The 22,816-nt window shown below is 37.7% G+C and overlaps 1 protein-coding gene across 1 annotated transcript in view; it reads right to left on the reverse strand.

Annotated features, from left to right (window-relative positions):
* The window catches only part of ror1 (receptor tyrosine kinase-like orphan receptor 1), a 139,634-nt gene that overhangs the window by 38,699 nt on the left and 78,119 nt on the right, over positions 1-22,816 (reverse strand). Inside the window, exons 2-4 of the mRNA XM_088004827.1 lie at positions 11,683-11,742; positions 975-1,262; positions 714-747 (exon numbers count right to left, since the gene is read on the reverse strand). Of these exons, the coding sequence (XP_087860953.1) occupies positions 714-747; positions 975-1,262; positions 11,683-11,742 (382 nt within the window). The remainder of the gene's footprint in view (positions 1-713; positions 748-974; positions 1,263-11,682; positions 11,743-22,816) is intronic.

Consider the following 22,816-nt stretch of genomic DNA (forward strand, 5'->3'; position numbering starts at 1 on the left):
AGAATAACATTTTTACATTAAAGATAATTTTATTGCTCTGACACAATATTCAAGGTTTCTGAAAAACTGAATTTGGATTTTAATTTGCTGCAAGCTATAATCATAAAGTTAACAGATGTAAATATTTAAATTATTTCTTTGAGTGTGTACTGAATATAAGTATTTTTACATTACATTTTTAAATAGAGTTAAATTTGAACATCTAACCTTCAATTTATAATTATAACAAAATGTGCAATATATGGATCAAAATTCTTATTTTCATCTTGGGGAAAAACCTGACAAACTGCCAAAGTTTTTGGTACAAATGTTTTCAGGCTTTTTAATGTTGTATATCTGGGGGACAATTCACATTTTCTTGCAAAGTTGTTAACCTTAGTAACTTTTCATTTTTTCTGCTGTACCTTTATTTGTAAATCAGTCAATATAAAGGTTAAATATTGGGGGGAAAAAATAATAAAAAAATCAGAACATCACACAACTTTATGAAATATTTTGGTGGATCTTTGTTTTTTTGTTTTACTTTAGACACAGGCGAAACGTGATTACTAAAAAAAAACAACCATTCTTTTGGAACCCATGATTAGCATGAATCTCTTAGGTTTAGGTCTATAATTTATATAACTAAGTTATAAAAGTCTCAGATTCCCTGTAGTCTGCACTGCACGATCTGACAGATGGAAAGAAAAATGCGCAGAAGAAAAGCAACTTACGTTGGCCGTCCTGATAGAGGTGTAGGGAGTGGATCTGGAAAAGAAGACAAGGGGAATTTTATGACAGGATAAACAATATTGCTTCCAGATTTTCTCTATGCAAGCAGCCAACGAAGAGAGGAATCAGCTGGTTTAAGTGTTGCTGATGAGCTTGGAAAAGATGAGCAGAGGAAAAGCCTCGTCATTGTACCAAGATATATGTGTGGCAGTAAGTTTTTCTTTTCGTAAATCACTCGACAAGATCACTTAAGATGTTCTTACCAAATTTGACAAACAGAACCCCTGTTGTGGAAACGGTACCATGCGCGTTGGTCGCAACACACTGGAAGTAGCCTGTGTCTGTGGTGTCCAGGTTGCGAATTCGCAGGCGTGATCCGTACGACATGGACCGGTAGGAGACCCGCCTTGGCTCCTGCACCACTGGGGCGTCGTTTTTCAGCCAACGCACGACAGGCTGCGGGTTCCCGGACACACGGCAAATAAGCTCTGCCGTTTGGCCCAGCGACGTTGTTATGTTGTTCATGGGAGCTTCGAGCCGGATAAATGCCCCTAGAAGACAGACAGGATGAGTAGGATACAAAAATAACAGGATAAGAGTTGTATTGAGCAACATTACTGCCTTCAATTTCTATCTGTAGGTACTAAATAAAAGCAGAAGAGTTAGAAAATACTTAAAATCAGCTGGAAAAATTGGTGCAAAAGAAATGATTGATTTCAGTCCCAAGGCTGGTTTTGCACATCATTCTGTGGTCACCTTAGCTGTGACACCTATTTTCACTTTTCATCGTAAGATGCGGTAAGAGACCCTGAGGTTGTGAGTTCCTTAAAGCAGAAGCTTATGAAGGAGAAGAACATAAATTATTGAAGAAGTTAAAGAACCCACAACATTTAGGTTTTGAGCCCGTTTTGAGTTGCTTTCTGAAGTGGTTAGGTTGCACACTAGCATTTTGCCAGCTTTTCTTTTCCTTTTGCTCTTTAAATAAATTCCACATCTTTACAGCACTCTTTCTAAAACACATCTAGGACAAGTTACAAAGCAAAAGTCAACTTTGAATAAACAAGTTACAAGTGTTAAATACTTGTATTATATTTTACCACATGATGTTACATAGCTCACAATTAGCTCAAGTAATGACGTTATTTCAGCATAAAACATGGTATGTAACTGAAGGAACTTGTTCACAGAAAAATAATTTTAAAAAAATTCTCCTTTCAAATTTGTCCTAATAGTTAAAATCACAACAGGCAACCTGATTATTCTGACGAATCTGGTGTAAATTGCCCCATGATTTGCACATGACTTCTTTTTTGCATCAGTAACTGCAAATATTACAATGAAGACCAACAATTTAAGTCATTTGTATCTATTCTGGTTTTGTTTGGTTGCAGTTATCCTAGCATTGCTCCAGGCCCTGACGACACAGAGGTATCTCCCGAAAATGTTGGAAAAACATCTGACTGCATCTGGGAGAAAATGACTCCCAGAATATGGTTTCTGCTTCAATAAGAAAAGTATGTCATTTTAATGAGATAAAAGGAAAAATAAAGTTTCCCTTTAATTGTATGCATGATAATTACTTAAAGCGGGTAAACGGTGTTATTGCAAAGAGACGTTTGTCCAATAACGATGTTATAGGAAAAGAATTTTGTTTGTCTGTAGCTTAAGAATTAAATGGGGAATGCAAACTCTGGTTTACACTCATTTAGCATGTGCATGTAGTGTAATAACTTCGCCCCTCTAACCATAAACATAGCTGCTAAGTATTTAAAAATGTAAGTAAGCCCTTAAATAAATGTTGTGGTTGCCATCTAACTGACATCGTACATTCCACATCATAAAGAAGACATTGGCCCAACCACAAGGCTAAAGGTGTTTATGTAACCCATTAAAACAAGTATGAGGTCCCCACCAGAACCAAGTTGGGCTTAAGCCAGGTTTTGGGGCAGTTTGCTGCATTTCGCAGCTTTCAGTACGTGGCAAAATGTTTGCCACAAAAATGTGAACACTTACAGAAGATAATGAAAATTGTTACTCTGAAATTACTCTGTATATTCTAACATCTAGACAGATGGTGGCATCCAATTGGATATTCACAAAACAACTAAAAACCCCTAAATCTGAGCAGAATATAAGAATGACAACCAAATACACTGGAGAAAACAGGACCAACTGTTCACTATAATGTTTTGCCAGAAATATCTACAGCCTTCCTCCACAACATATCAAAACTCTCATTACAAATCCGTGCAAAACAATGTCTGGTCCTTTACATTAAAAAAATAATATATATATATATATATATATATATATATATATATATATATATATATATATATATATATATATATATATATAAACCTCCACCATCCACTGGGGAAAAAAATATTTATTCTCAAGTGTTTTACAAAAAAACAGGAAAACATGCAGTTATTATTTATGAAAACTAATGATATCATTTGTAATTAACCTACATTATGCACAGTTTTTTCTCATTACCACAAGTTTTGCACCAATCTCCCTGTCTTTGACACATCTGCTACTAAATCCTATATCAGGTATAGGCATTAAGAGTATTCAATGTCCATGCAGCATATGCATGATTGGCAATTGAGATATAAAAACCTACCAAATATTGCATTCAAGCAGTCCATTTTAATTCCACGCAATGGTACTGGAATGACAATGTTTATTACCTGATAATCGATAAGGTGCTGTTTGTTCTTAGCATATTCAATAATAGGCCAGATGACTGTAATTAATATCAAGGTAAATATGTAATTGCAATACTTCTGAATACTACAATAACATATTATTATTAACCCACATTTTAATGACTCTTGACTTTCTTTTCCATCAATGCAGTTTCCCAACCATTTTATGGGAACTGTTGCATTTTACGTACTAAAAATACACATGTGGTGGGCATCGAAGACAGCTGGAGACCATGCAACTTCCCAGATATATTATTAGCATGCAGAGAAATATGATATTCGACCACAAATTGCATCCATGCATCCCTTTGCAATAGTGATTTTGCACACATTGAAACTACAGTGAAAATTGTGCAGCTATTACTGTAATTGACAATCCCCCTATTAATTTCCTAAAAGTTGTTTTGTATTCATAAACATTCCATTTAAATGTGGAAACCTTACCAAAACACCTGAACAGAACTTCATTAAAATGTACATCAATAGCTTTAAAAACTATTATATAAAACTAAAGTCAACTCCTAATGGCTGAACAGGAGAGATGATAATAGCAAGCAAATTTGCTCTGTGGGCACCAACTTATGTTTTACGACCAGCTATATAAATTATACACCTCTTTTAAGTGCCAAATTTACCAGAACCCAGAGTTTAACACTGATATACGGCATGCTATTTGAAAACCGGGAAAAAAATGAATGCAAGATTATCTTCACCATATCTTTCCTAAATGTGGTTAGAGAAAAAAAAGCGTCCTGGAAGGCCACCTAAGAGTTTAATGTGCTGGAAAACATTGGTCTTAATGTCATAAAAAAACTCCGGAAAGTTCCTTCAACCCCAAAACCCAAGCTTAGGTATGCAGAAATGCTTCTGGTTTCACAAACTGGCCAAGACAAACAGAGGAGAAGAAGCACATGGAGGGGAAATCTCAAATACTCGTCGGATGAACATGAGTGTTTGTGAATAGAAAAGTTGGCGAGGAAAATATACTGTGGAGGTTTGTTCGAACTGAAACAGGGCGAAGCAAAATATTGCACTTTTACATCTACGCCACTATTAAAGGCTGAAGAACCCTCTGTACCCAAAAAACAAACAAAGACCACCACGGTTTCCTGTTTTCAATAAAGTTCCCATTAAGAATGTGTTTACAGGAATTGTCTTCTTTTCCATTTGGTGCTCTGCTTGTTTTTCATCCAACTGCAGCAATTTTCAGACTGGACTGCAATCTGGACTTAACAGGAAGTCAACCTGGACTAGGTCCTCATATTTCCTCAAACTCCAAGAGTTCTACAATGTGAAAAATATGAACGGACGTATGTATACAATGGAATCAGTTTTCAGCAAGTTTTTTTTTTTTTTTTTTAAAGAAAAGGGCCTGTTTCTTTATGAATGTCTGAGGTAGGGCTAAGACACTTTCTACTGTGCATATTAAGGTATATTTTAGTGTTTGAACTATTTAAATAGACAGTTTTAAGCATTTATTGAGGCGATATCAAGTATTTGCAGATTTAAAGCCATCAGTGAATGTTTCTGACAATACAAACTGGAAGAGAAGGAGTTTGTCATATTTCTGACTAATCCAAAGATGAGGAGCCAGATCATTTATTCAAATAAACTTTAGAGAATAAAAAGGGTGAACAAATCATAATAGTAATGATTTATGACAGAGTATGGGAGCTCAGAAAATCCCTCTCAGAAAGAAAACTCCCCATCTTTTTTTTCCCCTCTAACTCAAGTTTTCTTCTCCTACTTCTGAAGAATCATGGACCCTTCTATGAAAGGTCGACAAATATAGTCCGCTTTTGAACTGCATATTAACTAAATCTATATGAAGTAACAATTACAACACAAAATAGTAATGCAATAAATTATAATAATCCAAATAAGTCACAAAGAAATCCTGGTTAAACCAAACAAATCCTCAACAGAGCTGAAGGGGCAATTACAGAAGGAAAAACCGCTGCTGGGGTTGTACCACCAAAGAGAACTGAAGCGGCTGATGTGACCAAAACCTACAAAATGGCTACACGGTCAAAAATGAAGGGCACCAAGGAATCGCTGATCATAGCAGCCCAGGGGAAGACTCGAGTTCTGTTAAACCCAAGACTTGACAAATGTCTGACAACATGTGGAGAACTCCACCAAGAACAGCAAACTTGTGTCAGTTCTCTCCCTTCTCACTCACTTTGTATTTGTCCTCCTTTGTCACTATATTATAAACAAACGTCTTCAATATTTGCAGATTTCAGTCTCTTCTTTATAGAGACCAAATCCTTCAGTAAATCCAAGTAAGACCATCTGGAAAAAATGTCTTTCCTCCATTACAACTTGTAATATTGTGATTTATTTTCTGCTACATAAAATGTTCATATCCTCCTTATGTTTTTTCTTCAACTCCTCCTCAACTCTACTGAAAAACATTTCCAGGCAGGAAAGTAACTAAATCTCACTTATTTGTGAAAAGGAGACAGCATAATAGAAACGAGAGAGTCTGCAGGAATCTAGACCCAGTTTCTGATGCGTTGTCTCAATGAAAAACTTGGGCCCTCTTTAAGATTTGATCTGACATTATAAAATGAGAAGAAAAGAAAATGTAATCCAGAAGTTTATGGAGCTAATTTGTGACATTTCTTTTTTAATCACAGCTTGTTTATGCAGCCATTTTGCTAATCTGCACTTTGTTTGCTTTTTTTAATTTGATTTGTCCTCTTTGATTATGTTAACATTTCCAATGCCTCAAAAACTCATCTAAGATAAGCAGCCATGACTGCGTCATTGTTTTTTTAGGCTATTTTTACTCGCACTAAATAACATAACATTGTTTTCCTCTAATCTTCTGTGTCGTGTGCACTGAATTTACTGCATTAGCAGACTCACGTCTTTAAAAGATAAAATGACCTCAGTGTGGAGTCAAACTATTAGTACTGCTCGGTGCAATAATAAGCAGCCGTCATGTGATTTGTTGCATGACCAGAGTAAGAGGTTTCATCCCTATAAAACATTTGTAGAGGACATCAGAAGCACTTTTCTTCTTGGATTTTCTTCAGAGCTCCAAGTTTGCTGGTTTGCATTAGTTTGTTATTTTGAAAGTCCTCAACTGATAAAATGTTCTCATTTTCTGGTCCTGATGTGATATGTGTGTAATTTTAGTTGTCTCAGTGGGAAGAAATGTGGGATTTAACAAGATTGTATATTTTTATTACATTTTACAGTATATATTTTTTTAAAGGTATCTTCTGTAGTTTTGATTATTTACTAATATCGCTTGAATTGCTCTGTTGTTAAATTTAATATTAAATATTCATATTTGCAATTACGTTTGTAAAACATAATACTATGTTAGTTTTCTCACATAATACAGAAATTAATCCTTTTTGTGTCTGTGTGAAGAGGGCAGCCAATAATTTAAGGCAAATTTCCCATATGGCTTCACAGTGGATCAGTTGACTTGCAGCATGAAGGTTCTAGGTTCGAATCCCAGCCTGGGCTCTTTCTGCATGGAGTTTGGAGTGAGTTAATGGTGATGTAAGTGTGAGTTCATAAACCCCGTCTCCATTGTCAAGTCTCAGTTCAGATGGTTAATATCTGGTTTGGTTCTGGCCAAGCTGGGGTGTGTCTCCGCTGGCAGTGTGCTCCTCGCTACGTGGGCGTGAATGTGGGCGGGCTGTGTGGTTGAATCTCCATTGATGTCATTTTTTGTGTGTACCCTTGGGTGTTCAGTTTCTCCAAAATCGCTCTGTATATTTGTTTGTTGTGGGTTGCCTCTTCCACTTGACGCTGTACCTTCCACAAATACCATCTTGCTCATCAAGTGATGAAAATCCACGAGTCAGTCAGCGAATGCAGTCTGCTGCCAATCAAATCGCTTGCTCGCAATACCTGGTTTGACCCGACTTGTACCATCCCTGAGGTAATTCCACAAAAATGGGAATTACCTGGAAGAGCTGACTGGTGAAGAACTTGTTAATACTATACCCATGGAGAAGGGGCAATAGAAGACCAAAGAAAAAGTATTCATTGTGTCGTGTCTAAAATTGAGCTAAAGTGCAATTCCGACCAAACGAGTTCCAACAAGTCATCTGCTGCACCGTAGTCTTACTTTACGGAAACAACTTCACCATGTTTAGCGGTAAAACTACACATGGATGGGTGCAGATAAAGGTCAGCTGCAACGGGTGTCGCATTCATCCTGATGAGGGTATATGACTGTTCGACTGTGCAAGCTTACTCCTGGGTCTCTGTGATCCGAGTGCCAAACCATCAACAAAAAGGCATGGAGGTCTGCAGAGAATCTGTGCTTACATGTGCAGTCAACATTTAGAGGACCGAATCCTGCCCACTCGTTGGTTAACCTAGTATTGCATCTGAACACACACGTACTTTTAAATGAGACAAGGTGCTTTTGCCAGAAGGCTGGGGGAGGAGGGTCAGCACAGTGACTCACTTTAATAGTGTTTCATTAGTTGGGTTGATGGAAAAGAAAATGATTTTTGGAGTGGTGTGTCTCCGTACTCCATTAGCTGTTATAACTACTGACAATAAAGCTCAATGAGATTAGAAAAGGAGAGAAAAGAGGTGTAGAGGAGGAACATGTGTCTGTGTAACTAAGCCTCTGTATGTAATCGTCTTGTGGTAAGTGTTGTGGTATTTGGCACAGGGGGCATGTTGAAACTTAAACCCTCGCTGAGGATTGTCTTTTAATGTGGCGGGCGGCTAAAATGCTGCCCTGTCATCGGTGCACATTTTCCCCTTGCTGTACTTTGGTGCAATCAAACGCTCACGTGCGGACACGTAGCTGTAAACACAACCAGCGAGATAGAAACCTTTACATGCTCAGAGCAACCTCTTCGTTTCACCACTGAAACTGTATTCTGCAAGCAAACATGTCTGTTCGTAATACCACACATATAGAAAAGCTGAGCAAGAGATCCTTTCAGGAAGGCTCAGAAACCTAAGAGTCTCCACGGCTCACTAAACATTCTCAGCCGATATGAAATCTGAACTGTAGCACTGTGCCATGTACGGAGGGGCAAAGGCGGAGAGGATCCCAGAACTGGCCCTTCCAACTATAAATTATGGCCAGAAATATTTGCTTCTGGATAGGTTTGTTGGTGGATAAAAAATGTAAATATTTCAGTTGCATAAAATGTGAGAGCAAGGAGCACTTGTTAGAATTTTGTTCATTCATGCTTGAATGATAAACAAGCCTCTGGTCACTAGGTGGCACTACTGCTAAAACCAATCAACAGGTTGCCTGTTCAACCCAGCAGAAGAAGTAGCCTACAGTCAAGCACACCAGTGTGTAGGACTGACGGAGGACGAGAAATAGAGAGGTTTATGGGAGTGAAAAGCAAAATGGCGGAGGTGTCAGGGGCAAGTAAAGATATCCAGCAGAAAATGGCCAGAAAATATGAAACAGTCTACATAGGTCTTGGGTTTACTGTGAATCCAAAATGTTATGCACTTTTTATCTCTTCTGATAATCTAAAGGCAATATTGTTTCAAATTTTGAACATTTTTATATCTTTTTTTACTTTTTTAGAAAGAATAAGATGATGAAGCGTGCAAGTAACCAATGTTTGGAGCTTAAAGCAAGTTTGGAATGTTTGTGTTTAGTCTAAAAATGCACATCCGAGTGAGTCATCTTTACTTCCTCTCTTTTGAGAATCATACATACTGAGTAGTTTTGCTAAATGTTACAACTTGAACTTGGAAAATGTATGAAAACTAAATAAATAAAATGAGCTGCAACAACTTAAAACTTTGCATTAAAAGTCCTTTTATATTGGTCTAATGTAACATTTAAACCTTCCAAGAAACTATAATTTGCTGCCTTACCAAAGAATGTTAACAGAAAAAGATCATTAGATATACATACAGAAGAATTTAACAAACTGCTGGTTATGATTGATATAATAAAAGTTGAACCATTGTACAATAGGACAATCTAAAAGGTAAGAGAGAAAGATTAAAATATTGAAAATTAGTAAACCACCATCGCTTCCGATTTTATCGGCACATTGAGGGTCTTCGGCATTATGACTTCATGCTACCGATACACATCGACATCACCATACCATCTTATTGTTGTGCCATGCTGGTAAAACACAACTTTATTTGCCTGCAGACAAAACAAGAACTACAATGACCACTTCATTAGAGTAGAAACAGATGTTGATGCTAAGCTCAAAATGCTGACGCACTGTTTTACAAGTTTAAATGTTTTATGCTGTGGAAAAACGAAGCAGGCTTTGTGATTTGTTTGGATCTTCTCCTGGTTGTATTTATGACGTTCTAAACATCCCTGATTGCTCTCAGTAATCATTATCTCCGCTGAACTGCTCAATCATATCCAGAAACTACTGTTTGCCTTTATGCCTGTCCGCTTGAAAATGCCTTTTTTTTTGTGTACGCGTCGTGGGAAGGATGTTGTGGGAGTGTTGGCTTTGCAAGAGTTGAATTAAACTAAACCAGACAAAGAGCAAAAAATGAAAAAAAATAAATAAATAAAGGTCACATCCATCAAAGTTTCATACTCCGGGTCTTCTATGGCTGTGTTTCTTCGTGGGAATTTAGGCGGATCCTGGTAGTTCAAGGAGAAACCAAGGGGAGGAGCAGATTTTGACTGATTACATTGTGCAGGAGTTTAGTGAAAATATCCAGAAAACGTGGTGGATTTGGCTCGGTAAGCGCTTCAGCTCTGACAGGAGAACAACAGCTGCTTCCTCTGATGGGAAGTGCTGAAGAAAGCCTGACAAGCTGCAGGAGACATGACAATTTATTTTCATCGCACAAAAATATATTTTGCTTGGAGTGTTATTGATCTCAGAGAAACGAGTCTGTTAGACAGTTCATCTTTCCAGATATCTTCACCAGTTCTGAACCAGATGAAAGGCATATTTCAGAGATTCACACAGGTTCACTAGAAGTTTTGAGATTTCTCCAGCTTCATCCTTGTCATCAAGTAGAATTCATCTGCAGGGGCATTTTGCTTGGCAGAAAAAAATGATTTGTGGATGACAAATCAACAGCTGATCATGACTCGGAGGTGGTCTAGCGTACAATTATTACCCTCATCAGCTAAATTCTTGGCTTGTTTTCCAGACAATTTTTTGTCCAATAAATGAGCCTGGCCGAATGTCCAACTCCAGAAAATCCATTGCAGAAACCTTTAAAAATGATAACCAACTGATTATGGCATTCAGCTGGTTCAACTGAATGCTATAATCTGAATTCAGTTGAACCACAAGTTCAACTGAATTCTGATTATGGCAAAAAGATTTTTTCCTTCCACAATTTGATGATCTGACTACAAGTAAAACATTTAAAGTAGGTGAAGGCGACCCTGACATCTTACATCTCTTCCCTGCCTTCTTCTTTTAGCAAAGTGAACAGGAAATAGTCATAGACCACACCAGGACAAAGCCTACTTAACTGACATTTACAGACACAAGAAAATGAAATGTAATAGACAGAAACTAAACAAATCCCACAGCCTGATAATGATTATTTCATTTGATCCAGGATAGCAGAATAAGTGTTGTATCTATAGCATGCAAGATATCGGCCTTCAAGAATTGTTTGTGGACACTGCTTAGTCAGATCAAAGCTTATTCATAAGTTAAAATCGCCCAGTCAAAGTACAGACCTTAATCAAACTGAATCTGTGAGAAAACCTCAAAATTGCTGTTCTCAGACTCTTCCCCTCTAAATTGACTGTGAACAAACCAGAATGAGCAAGAATTCAGTCTCTAGATGTGCAAAGTAGATAGAGACATAACCCAAATGTGTTGAGACTGCAAGTGCAGTAGAAGGCATTTCTACAAAGGATTAATGCAGGTAGATAAACACAAATGTAGGTCGACAAAAAAGTCTAAGGTTGTAAACAGTTCATTCCCACAGATAATTAAGCATAGAGTACCAAATAAAAAAAGTGCAATGAAGATGCACAAAAACAAAACCAGGTTTTCTAGGTTGATAATAATGTCCACATAATGCAGTTATAAAAGTTTTTCAGTGAAAATTTGAACAATGCCTCATTAGTAGCTGTAGACAAACATACTGCAAGCCTTTCCATCAATTATAAGCAGCAGGACACACTTAGACAATAAACAGGCTCTAAAGCACTCAGTGGATATTATTTTAAAAATTTGATTAGTGTTGTCTATAGAGCTCAAAACTCTATAAACAACACATCATCACGACGTGACTCTTAAAAATGTGTTCACATTGGTATGAAAGATTATTATTATTATGTTACCTTCTGTGGCGTTCCACGAGGTGGCGGCAAGTACACTGAGGTCCTGGGGAAGCTCTGATCCTGAAGACAGAAGAAGTAAAAAAAAGTTAGTCTGAATGATTGCCAGATGAAACACAGCAAAAGTGAATTTTATTTTATGTGTTGTTGCAGAAACATGAAAAATACTCCATAGATACATGTGGTGATGGTGTAGGTTTGCTGATGGAGATCAAAGGACTGATTGTATAACAGGGAGCCTATCAGCAGGCCATTTGGGCCTAATGCGCCTTTATTACCAACTGACGACAGAGCTACCCTTTTCATTACAGGAGGCTGAAAATGGGCTTCATCGTGTGATGCTGCGGGTCATGGGTGATTCCCTGCAAATTAAAAAGCCAAACATGGAAAGAAAAGTCTCCTGAAACAGCAGCCTGCACTACAAATCATTCTCAGAGGTAACATAAAACACACAGGTGGCATCCCATTGTGTTTGTATGCATCACTATGTGTGTAGTGAATAACACACACAATCTCAGTGACAAGCACATGAAGAAAATGTAGGCTTGTGCAATGACATAATCTCTACGAATAAATATTTCTGCATTTGTTCCACAAATGAAAACAGAGATGGATAGAGAAATTAGCTTTTGAACTTAATCAGTCAATTTTTAATTGGATTCATGACTGGTCAGATAGTACCCCAAAAATCTATCTAACCTATCGGAAACTAGTTCACGGTGACAGCTTAAACTTTTTTGTGTGCAGATTTTTACCGTGGGAAGAAGACTGGGCATTTTTAATGAGGTCAGAGGCAGCACAGAAATGTATGAAGATATTTAGCAGATCATATTTTTCAGTACATGTGGAAACATGTATGTGGTTTATTGAGGCTGCAAGAGAGTGAGAGAAAGCAAAACGTACTGGATGCCACTTACATGCTGAAGTGACTCCAGTAAAATTACTCTTTCGTTTTAGGTTAGATTTGGAAATGTTGACACCTAAACCAGAGTTAAGACTAGGATCTACCAAATCTAACTGACACAGTTGATCAAATCAGATGGTTTAAAATGTGAATTTATTTCGTTTTAGTTTAAAAATAGCAAAAGCCTATTTTATATCGACTCCCACAGCGCCTAATATAGATTACAGATGCCTGCTCACAACCATAAAACTAGTAAAAACATAATGGTATTCTTCACTTTACTCTTCTTAACCAGAAATTGTTATTGTACAAATAATAAATATACTTTAAAATTTGAAATAAATTTTACAAGTGCTGCCATATAAAATGGCAGCACTTGGTGAAAAAGTGTGAAATCAATGTTCCTCAGGGACAAACAGAGAGCCTAACTAATTAGGTGATAATGTGTTGGATCACACGTTTCGTCTCAGGGTGGGGACAACTTTGCGGTGGTCCTTGGTGTTAACAAGCTACGCTTCAGGCCTCTACACCTGTCATCAAGGACATCCCACGTCTTGACAACTGGATAACAACAAGCTGCAGATTCAGTTGTGGGGAGCGCTGTGGATATCAGGAGCCACAGTGCTAAAGGGAGCAAACTTAACACTGGAGCTCAATAAACTCTATTGTATAATGTTAATTTATTATCAAATGATGCTGCAGGTTTTTCACCAAGTGTACTGTTGTGTGGGAATAAAAGCGAAATAATGGTTGGCTCCTTAACATGATGTGGTATCAAAGGAAGTTTTGGCCTCAAAGTGAGTCTAATTGTCCTTTTTTTATGTGGTGACAGACTTTCAGAAGCCTCAAGCTTCTCAGTTAACAAAAGACAGAGGAGAAAAGACGTTGCAGCTCACTGGGTTCAGCAAGGCAGAGCAAGTCGAGCGCAGCAGCAATATGAGAGCTCAGCAGTCAGAGCTGGTGATGGGAAAAGCGGGAACAGAGGGACAGAAGGAAGTAATGTTATTAAAGGCAATACAGTAATAATATAGTGGAGGCAATTAGGGAAAAAAAATACTCAATTGAAGAGAGACAATTGGCTTGTTTTTGTCCCCATGGTTGTCCATTTTTTTATTTTTTTTATTTGAGTAACTTTAATTTTTTTAACTGAGTTTCTACAGCCTTCGCCAACCTCACTGTCCCCAATATGTTTAGATAGTATGATGAGATGTAAACATATAAAAATAATATACAACTTTATTCAACTGACTTTGAAGTAAAATTAACTAACTGTAATTTTAAACATACTTTATGTTCAACAGTGAAACTGAATTACACTCTTGTGCCTGATTTGTGCCAGGAACAGCACCTGTAAACAAGAATACTTTGATATCCGGATGGATGGACAGACAGATGGACAGACAATGGGATAAATAATTTAAGTCTGATATATTTTTCATTCAGGCTTTAAAAATGCAATGAAATTTTTATTAATCAAAATGATCCCCAAATATCACACCTCAGCTCTTGAAAAATATTTGGTTAAGCTTCTCAATACACATAACACAAGTATGACAAAGAGAAAGTGAGGTTTTATTTAATTTGTCTATATCAACTTTATATCTTAAGTTTCCACTTCAGTGACTTAAAAGTAATGGAATGTGAACAACTAAGCTTTTAAAAATATTTCTGTTAGATTGTGCTTTGGAAGTGAAAAAAGATCTCACCCGATTTGGAAAGTTTTTTTATGTTTTATTTTATTTGCAGCTGTTTGCCACCACTAGTGTGAAGGGGGTTAAAACTGCAGTTGGGTTTAAGACATCCAAAGTTCACAGAAAGTGAAATGGGAGCAGCCTTTCATCCTCATCCAGCTGTATTTGGCTTCTGAAGATAAAAATCAGGCAGCGACACAAGCTTAAGCACCATAAACCTATCAGATTTTAGTGTGACTTTGCTATGACAGCAACATATGGGAATCAGAGCTGAGCTCAGGAATGAGGAAAAGGAACTGAGCAAAGAGCATAAGGAGCATAAGGAGCGAGAAACAAGAGCAGCTTCGGAGGGCAAAGCTTAACCAGAAATCAGAAATGTTCAATTTGAACTGTTATGCATATTGTAGCAACTAATATGCTGTTATATGGTCTGGGGGCTGAGTTTGGAGCCAGGGTGGTTGGTGTGGTGAGGAAGACTGATGTATGAGCGCTCCCGCTCTGTTATTAAGGCCTCTCCCAAAGACTTCTTCCATCCCAGTTAGACGGAACATTGACCTAACTGAGAGGTTATCTGGAACAAGGGCAAACCCAACATTTTTACAGTGCAATATTTCTGCCTTAAAGAGATGAAAGGGACAAATGCACAGAAAATTAGGGATGATAGTTAATTCTGCCTCCCATTTATCTTCATCAGTCCTCTCTCTCATCTAATCTTATAAAATGAGATGTTTCTACTTGAGAAATGGTTATTTTCCCGTATATCAACCAGGTCATCTAAAGTGCTCCTCATATTTGAGTAAAGGAAACTGTTGAGTTTAAATGTTGACTAATGTCTCCGAAGCAGTCCATTCATAAATAATACAGAGACTAAATCAAACCCACAAATCCTCAGGTCCAAGATATAAAACCAGAGCTATTGCTCTTTAATGAACTATTGGCAGAATAAGGTTTAAGATGAGGAGACTTAGTGGAAAACTTCAATCACGGTGAAGTAAAACAGATTAATGTTATTGAATATGCCATAATGGGGGGATTCATAGAAAAACCTCCTCCTAAAAATAGAGTACTGGAAATACTTGGAAAGTATGAGTTAAAGTAGGAAAACGGCAACAAGGAAACTTCTAGATAAACTCTCAGAGAAGACTTTTTTTTTTCAGTGACCTCTTTTGACAGTGCAGGTTTACATTGGCTTAACCGAGTATAAATCATCATCATGTGGAATGAAAATAGTCAAAAAGGAGAGTCACACATGGATGTCTTGGAGCCTCATGACAGACAAAGACAATCAGAAGAAAAAATATATCTGTGAACACACAGGTCAGTAGAAATGACTGTCCCTGTTTGTCATGATGGGAGAAAATTTGAAACAGTTAGATTTGTTCTGTTAATGAGAAGCACAAAGAGTATTAGGCTTAGCTCAGTCAGCTGGAGGAAATTGATCAATCCCAAGAAAACTGACTGAAAACATTTTAAATTCTAGATACAAGCAAAATGGAAAATTTTTGTTGCCTCAAAACCAAAACTTTTTAAAGCCTGAGTATAACTGACCCATGCCAACTGTTTGCAGAGCGAGATAAGAACGGTAAATAAGACTGGTTTCACATGTTAGTTTCTGCCTGCCTGTGATCACCCAATGAAATCTTGCCTGGTTGATCGGAGCACTCCAAAAAGAAAATTAGCTGTTGAAACACTCCTCTATGCACATTTATGTTAAAGGGCACCTTCTTGATTCAGAGGACTTCAGAGAAAGAATGTTGCAATAAACATTTAGTAAGCAGAAAGGCATGCTTTTGTTGAGTGTTACAAAAACATTTCAAAACTACTTGCAAAGACAAAATATTACCAAATCCAGAGTCATAACAGAAAAAAAACTCAGGTTAAGTTAAAATACAAAAACAATCCTTGAAGTACAAACAGAAAGACAGTGGAGCAAGAAACAGTCTATAGGCGTGCACGCCTCCATAGCTGCACCTGCAGGTTTGTGTGCAGGTATTTGTTCCCAGGATGAACTGAAGCAGAAACAGAGACAAAACCAGGCCCAGTTCAGAACTGTTCACCTGAGGACATCATGGACCACAGAACATAGGAACCAACACAAACACCCTTACACACTCACTCCTGCATCTATCCTGCTCTGTAACCTTATAAGACCACAGACGGGGAGGTGAGTGTGAGTCCAGGGGGAGGAGGAGGAGGCAGATAATAGCAGGCTGTGTGACAAGGCACTTTCTGGATCAGAACATCTAAAGAAGACATGACAGGAAGATGGAGCTCAGACTGGAATACAATGCTCTGTTACAAGTACCTGTCGGAACTATGCTACATTTTCTTTAAAAAAAAAACTATTATAAGAGGTCAGATAACAGTATATGTTGATCAGTTGTCCAGGAAATCCTTTAAACTTATGCTTTGTTACACCTAAGACATTACATTGTTAACTGATACACCCACACACACACACACACACACACACACACACACACACACACACAAAAGATGGAAATGGAATGCAATCCATGGAAGTGTGTTGTTGAACTGCTGCACGGCTACCTCAGAGAAATCCGACGCATCGTGAAGAAGCTGAAAGTGACACACATCAACAAGTGCTGAGAAGACCTCCTTTAAACAGCATAAGGACCATGGTGACAACTGTCACCACCCGCCATTCCTCAGCGCTTCCTGAAGAAAGCCGAGTCACAACGAGCAACGCAAAACACTGACCCCTCACGACCTTCTGAGACCTCTGACCTCCAAAAGAGGCGCAAAGATGAACAGATTTACAGCACAGGCTTTTATGGGATCATTAATGTATCTAGAGGCTTAATCAAAAATGTTAAACATCATATCATGGTTTCAATTAGCACTCAGCACAGTAACACAATATGTTCATGAGAACTTTTATCCTGATGAGGCACACCAAGACAGAAGAGATCATTGTGATTGGTAATGTTAACAGATCAAATATTAAGTGGCATAGTCAGTCATAAAAAACAATAATAAATGTCTCAATACACAGAAATTCGCTACACTGTAAAATGTTCACAATGTAAATCTTTTGAACAAATTCAAAATATTAGCTTAGTGTTAGCTTAGCTTTCTTTCTTTGTAACTTCCCTTAAACTGGATTTCTCAGAGTAGCCAATCTTGTTGCCAGGCAATACTTTTTTATTGCCATTATCCTTATCATGGTGACTTTGTCTGTCTTTTATCTGCCGACAATTAGCCTAGAAAAAAATAAATCCTTCCTCATGCATTTTGAACATTTTTTCACCTAAAACTATGCTACAGTACCACCACGGAATAAATACTAATGCCATGCAGAAGAAGAGCAGCTATGGGAATATTGTGGTATTTTGTCAACAGGGTGGAACAAGTTTGAACAGAATTGCTGTGGAAGCTTCTTTAAATAGAAAACAATAAGGGCATTATTTGATGGACATCTGATGCGTCTCTGTTGAGCAATGCTGCTTGCTTGAATTGGACCTGTGAATCATGAAACCACTTGGTATTTCTATGATGCTAGAAGACTAAACAAACCTTCAAAAAAGACATTTTAATGAAGGGATTCCCATTTCAATTTAATCCGGACTAGACAACCGCCATCCCTTCTTTGCATTGGGTGCAAAGATGCCACAAGGAGGAAAGAGGAAGAAATAAACATGTTGAGACTTTACTCTAACTGCATCTAAACTCAAACAACAAGTCCAGATCTATCTTTTCTCACACTTTTAACAGTTAAGTTTTATGCAGGTTTCATTTGATGTGATGCTCTGTTCTTATATATTTTAGGTGGCGTTGTTAAGCTCTCACATGGTTAGAATTTTAGATGAAATGTTGGATTTACCCTATCTTGTCATATACTGGTAATTCTTTGCTACATTGAGACACACTACCACAACAAGTATGGAATTTGTATTTAAACCTATCCTGAATGTAGGAACATGGCTGTAAAACTTGATCTAGCATCTGTTTCCTGGTGCAGAAGCCTCTACTGCTCCTGTGAGGCTCTGCAGTGGAGGCCACGCTGATCTAAAACGGACCTGGTTAGTCCATTTTTGGGTGAGGCTGCCCTTGGCTCCAGTTACCAGTGGTGTAAGCAGACTGTTGAGGAATGTGCAACAGCATGTTGCCACCTACTGTGCATCTCATCTGTTTTCACCTGACAAGGCCTGGTAGGAGATGTGTGAGCCCATCCGCTCATGTCTCTGAATAAACCAATTCGCTTCCAAAGCTGACACATCGGGCCTTGAGAGCCTGACGTAATTTCCAGTGGCTGTAATTTTTCCTGTCCATGGATCATGAAGAGAGTCATTATCACACCTGCAAGTTTGAAGAACATTACTTGCTAAGCTGGGACTGGAAGTATTTTGGAGATTTTGTTTTCCCCTTGGGTTGAGATGTCTGTCACAGGTCATGAGTGTCAAGGAAGATTTAAGACCTGAAGCCAAAGTCAGTCACACTGTCTGAGTGCAGGACGGGGATATAGACATCTTTCTTGACGTTTTGTGCATGACTTTTCTGTAAATAAGGTATCGTGTATGTCAACAGACTGAATAGTGTGAATAGGAAACATGCCATGTTAAATCCCTGCCCGCTCATGTGAATTCTCTGGGAAACCAAACCAACAACACAGGCTCTGTGTCTGCACTTCCAAGATTACCTGGAGGTGAAATCTTGAAAAGATTTCGACAACTGACACTGACACGCCTAACATGGGAAAGACAATGCTGTTAGATTAACAAAAAAGCTTGGATGACAAGAATGTCAAAAGTGAAGTAAAGAGTGTGTTACTTTTATTTTGGCTAATTAATGCTTACACACAATGAAAACCCCAAATCCATTATTTTATGTATTTATTTTTTGTACATCGATTGCATGAAACCTCATATCTCATCTTTCTCTTAATAATATTCCACAGATGCTTTGTGAGGTCAAGGGATATTTCTGTCCAGTCAAACTGTGTTGCCATGGCCACTGAAGCAGGTATTTATGCTTTTGCCAGTGTTGACAGCCGCCAGGTTCTGCTGGAAAATAAAATCAGAATCTTCATAAAATGTTTGAGTAGAGGGAAGCATGAAATGCTATAAAATTTCCAAGTAGACAGCTGAAATTAGATTTCATAAAATAGAGTGGACTGGAAGTAGTAGATGGCAAATTATCATTGACGGTGCAAACTTCACAAATTATATACAGTAACTTGAATTCTGTACCTCTCCACTTCTTCAAAATCTGTGATGTTCATCTTGATGTTCAAATTAAATGCAAAAGTTGCTTCCATCTGAAAGTAGGACTTTGAATTCTCTGGCAGCAGTTCAGTCTTTTTCTCCTTAGCCCAGGTAATTTGGCTGATATGTCTGGTTAAGCAGTGGCTTAATGAGGCATGAGAAAGTTACAGCTCATGATCTAGATAAATCAATGCATGTTAAGCACCTGGTAAACCTCCCCCAAATGCTGGAATAGGCTTTGACTCAAAGTATCCCTACATTATTTATTCCCGTCGACCGTGAAATATTTCTGACAACATTGTTTTTCTTCCACTAAACTTTCCCTTATCTGGCCTGGACAAAGCAGTTTGTAGGCAACCAGCTTCTTTGGCAGTGAATGTTTGTGGCTCTGCTGGACAAACATCAAATCAGCAGCCTTTCCTGGCATTGGATCTTACAAAAAGGGCAACATTTCTGTGTAAATTGTTTTTTAGCTGGTGTTACAAACTAGTAAAATTTAAATGTTGAGTTGCTATTCGCTGTGTGTGTCTTAATCAACAAAGTGAGCATAAATACACATTAAAAATATATCAATCTGTGTGTAATAAATTTAAAACATAGCATGAGTTTGAATTTTTAACTGAATTAGTGAAAATAAGGCCTTTTCTATCATTCTCATGTTTCTTAAGATATTATCCTAAGCATCATTGCAGATAATTTTCTAATATCGTGCAGGCCTAGATGTTGTTATTCTAAGAAGAAATAAATTGAAATGGAGGATTCTCCCATGTGGTAAATATAGATTTTACACACAGAGCCACAACTCATAGTTGTTTGGGAGTGGTGCCACAAACATGGAAAGAAATTGAGCCCTAAAAAGTATTTTGGACACAGAATAAAGAAAAAGAGACATTGTGGTTTGTTTTGGCAAGCAGTTTAAGCTGACATTAGTCATTCTTAGAATAACTGAAACTCTTAGCAATTAGTGGGTTGAAGTGCTGCACTGAGGCCAAACAGCAGACAAAATCTGAATAAAGAAGACCTAATTTGTCATTTTATTACAATGCTTCATTGTACGGAAAATGTAACTAATGTGGCTGGTTAATTTTTTCATTAACTATCATTATAAAATTCACAAATTTGTTCAATAAGTGGGCTCAGCGTGATGGCTTCAAGCTGCATTAATAAGATCTGGATAATTCTCAGATGCTTCTGGGAAACTGGACGTGAGACATCATGTCTCCATCGAGTCATAGCTGAGTCAGCTCCCAGTGCCTGACGTTAAAGGATAGTCTCAGTCACAAGGAATCCAGGACTCCAGACAAGAAGGGGATTAAGATAGGGATGCAGTGAGAAATTGATTTGTATGAAAACAATACTCTGAACAGATTTGCAAAGGAATAAAACTGCAGAGACAGACACAGTTGGTTGGAAATGCATGAAAAATTCAAAGAATGCAACAACAAAATCAAATCAATAACTGCATGCCATGTCATTTTGGTTCCTTGATTTTTCCGCCAGGCATTGGTCTCTGAAGCGGTTTTGAAAAACGCTGCACAGTGCGCATCTGGCAAACAGAGAACATCTGAGCATTTGCAGCACAGGCTCACCTGTCAATCACACAGATGTTCTCTGCAGGAAACGTCTCCTTGTCACAGGTCAAGAAAATAAGCGTCGGCATTCCTTGACATGTTTGGACAAAGAAGCGGGCAGGTAATGAGGAAGACAGGAGGTTGGAGGAGAAACGGAGACTCGAAGAGGGCTGAAAATCAGGCAGAGTGACAAACCCGCAGAGTCGGCATCCAAACAGCTTTCCACTATTCGGGAAAAAGTTTGAAGAGCCAGCAATTTGCACTGTGGGAATTCAGAATGAGATACCACAACAAGTAAGAAAATAACCATGCGAACTAAGCAACTGGAAGCTGAATAAATGTATGTGCTGCGCTTATGCACGTGCTGCAATATCAAACAAAATATTAACCTAGAGATGTCTCATTTACGTCTTATTGGTTAACGTTGCGATATTTCACAATTACCATTTTAAAAGGAAATTACCAATAAGCCATATTCATTTCTTGCTCTATTAAAAAGGATTAGGATTCAATCTGTCCAACAGACGAAAGCAGAAAAAGACAATTAATGTCAAACGGGGTTCAGAAAGAAGAAGAAAGTTTGCAAGTTATGAGAAAACTCAAACTCTCTGATGTGTAGATTTTCTTTTGCTTACCAATAATGTTGGAAAAATGAAGGACTGCAGCAGAGGCAAAGACACCTGGCTGGATCTGCTTAGATTTCAAAGAAAGCCAAAAGGGGACCATATGATGTGAGGATTAAGAAAAAGGGAAAACGTAGAAGAAATGTTGGACATGTGAAAGTAATAAAACTGTGGAGAACATGCAGAGTAAACTAAACAATGTGGGAAGCTCATGGAATGGAAACACTGAATTGACTATTTGATGTGTTTAGTGGACTATTGGTGCATAAAGAGGAAAAGATCATGGAAACAATTCTAAAAAGGGGCAAAGGAGGAAAAAGAGCAAGATGTCTTTATGTATAATATTTAGTGCAAAGAAACTGAAAGACTGAATTCAGTTTTTTTGTTGGCCATAACACCAGTTTGTCTATTTTGACATCTATCTGTGAAATTTCTCCTCTGTACTCTAAGCTTTCCCTAATAAGTATTTCTGGTGAGGAAGCTGACTCAACTTATCCTGGAAAGCATTCTGAAAACTTCTCCATAGTCTCACCACATCACTGATTAACTCATTTTCCCTCAAACACCTTTTATAACCTTTCCACCTCAAACACAGTCAATAAAAAGAGCAGCAGGCAGATCAGAACAGGAAGATGCCTCGTGGATTAGCTCATTTCCAGCTTAGCTCATTCGGTTTGAGTGCGGTACAAACTACTTTCATTAGTGTTGCATATGTTCTATGTGCATTTCTTGTATAAGTTTTTATTGACTGTTAAAACTTTTACAACATCTCAACTTGTCCTATCAGGAAACGCTTACTTCCTGCTTAGAGTGCATCACTATCATTTACAGAAAAGTCATGTTGTATAGCTTTTATATAAAACCTTTTTCATCTATCTATCTATCTATATATAGCATCTTGAATTGCAGTACGCATTCAACTTTCTAATGACTTTGTGTATTTATAACTTGAAATGTCTTCTTCAAAATCCATCCCCCTATTCAATGTCCTGCAGAAAACCTCAGTGAATAGCCAGTAAGATTAAATGTTTCTTTTGTTGCACATTATATTAGTGCTTAATATACATGCAAATCATAATATTAAACTCTTAAAACTGCAAGCTAACTTTTCAATAATATTAAT

This window comes from Poecilia mexicana, unplaced genomic scaffold, assembly GCF_051168715.1.
Source record: "Poecilia mexicana isolate PSO_F unplaced genomic scaffold, ASM5116871v1 scaffold_4, whole genome shotgun sequence".
Classification (NCBI taxonomy): Eukaryota; Metazoa; Chordata; class Actinopteri; order Cyprinodontiformes; family Poeciliidae; genus Poecilia; species Poecilia mexicana.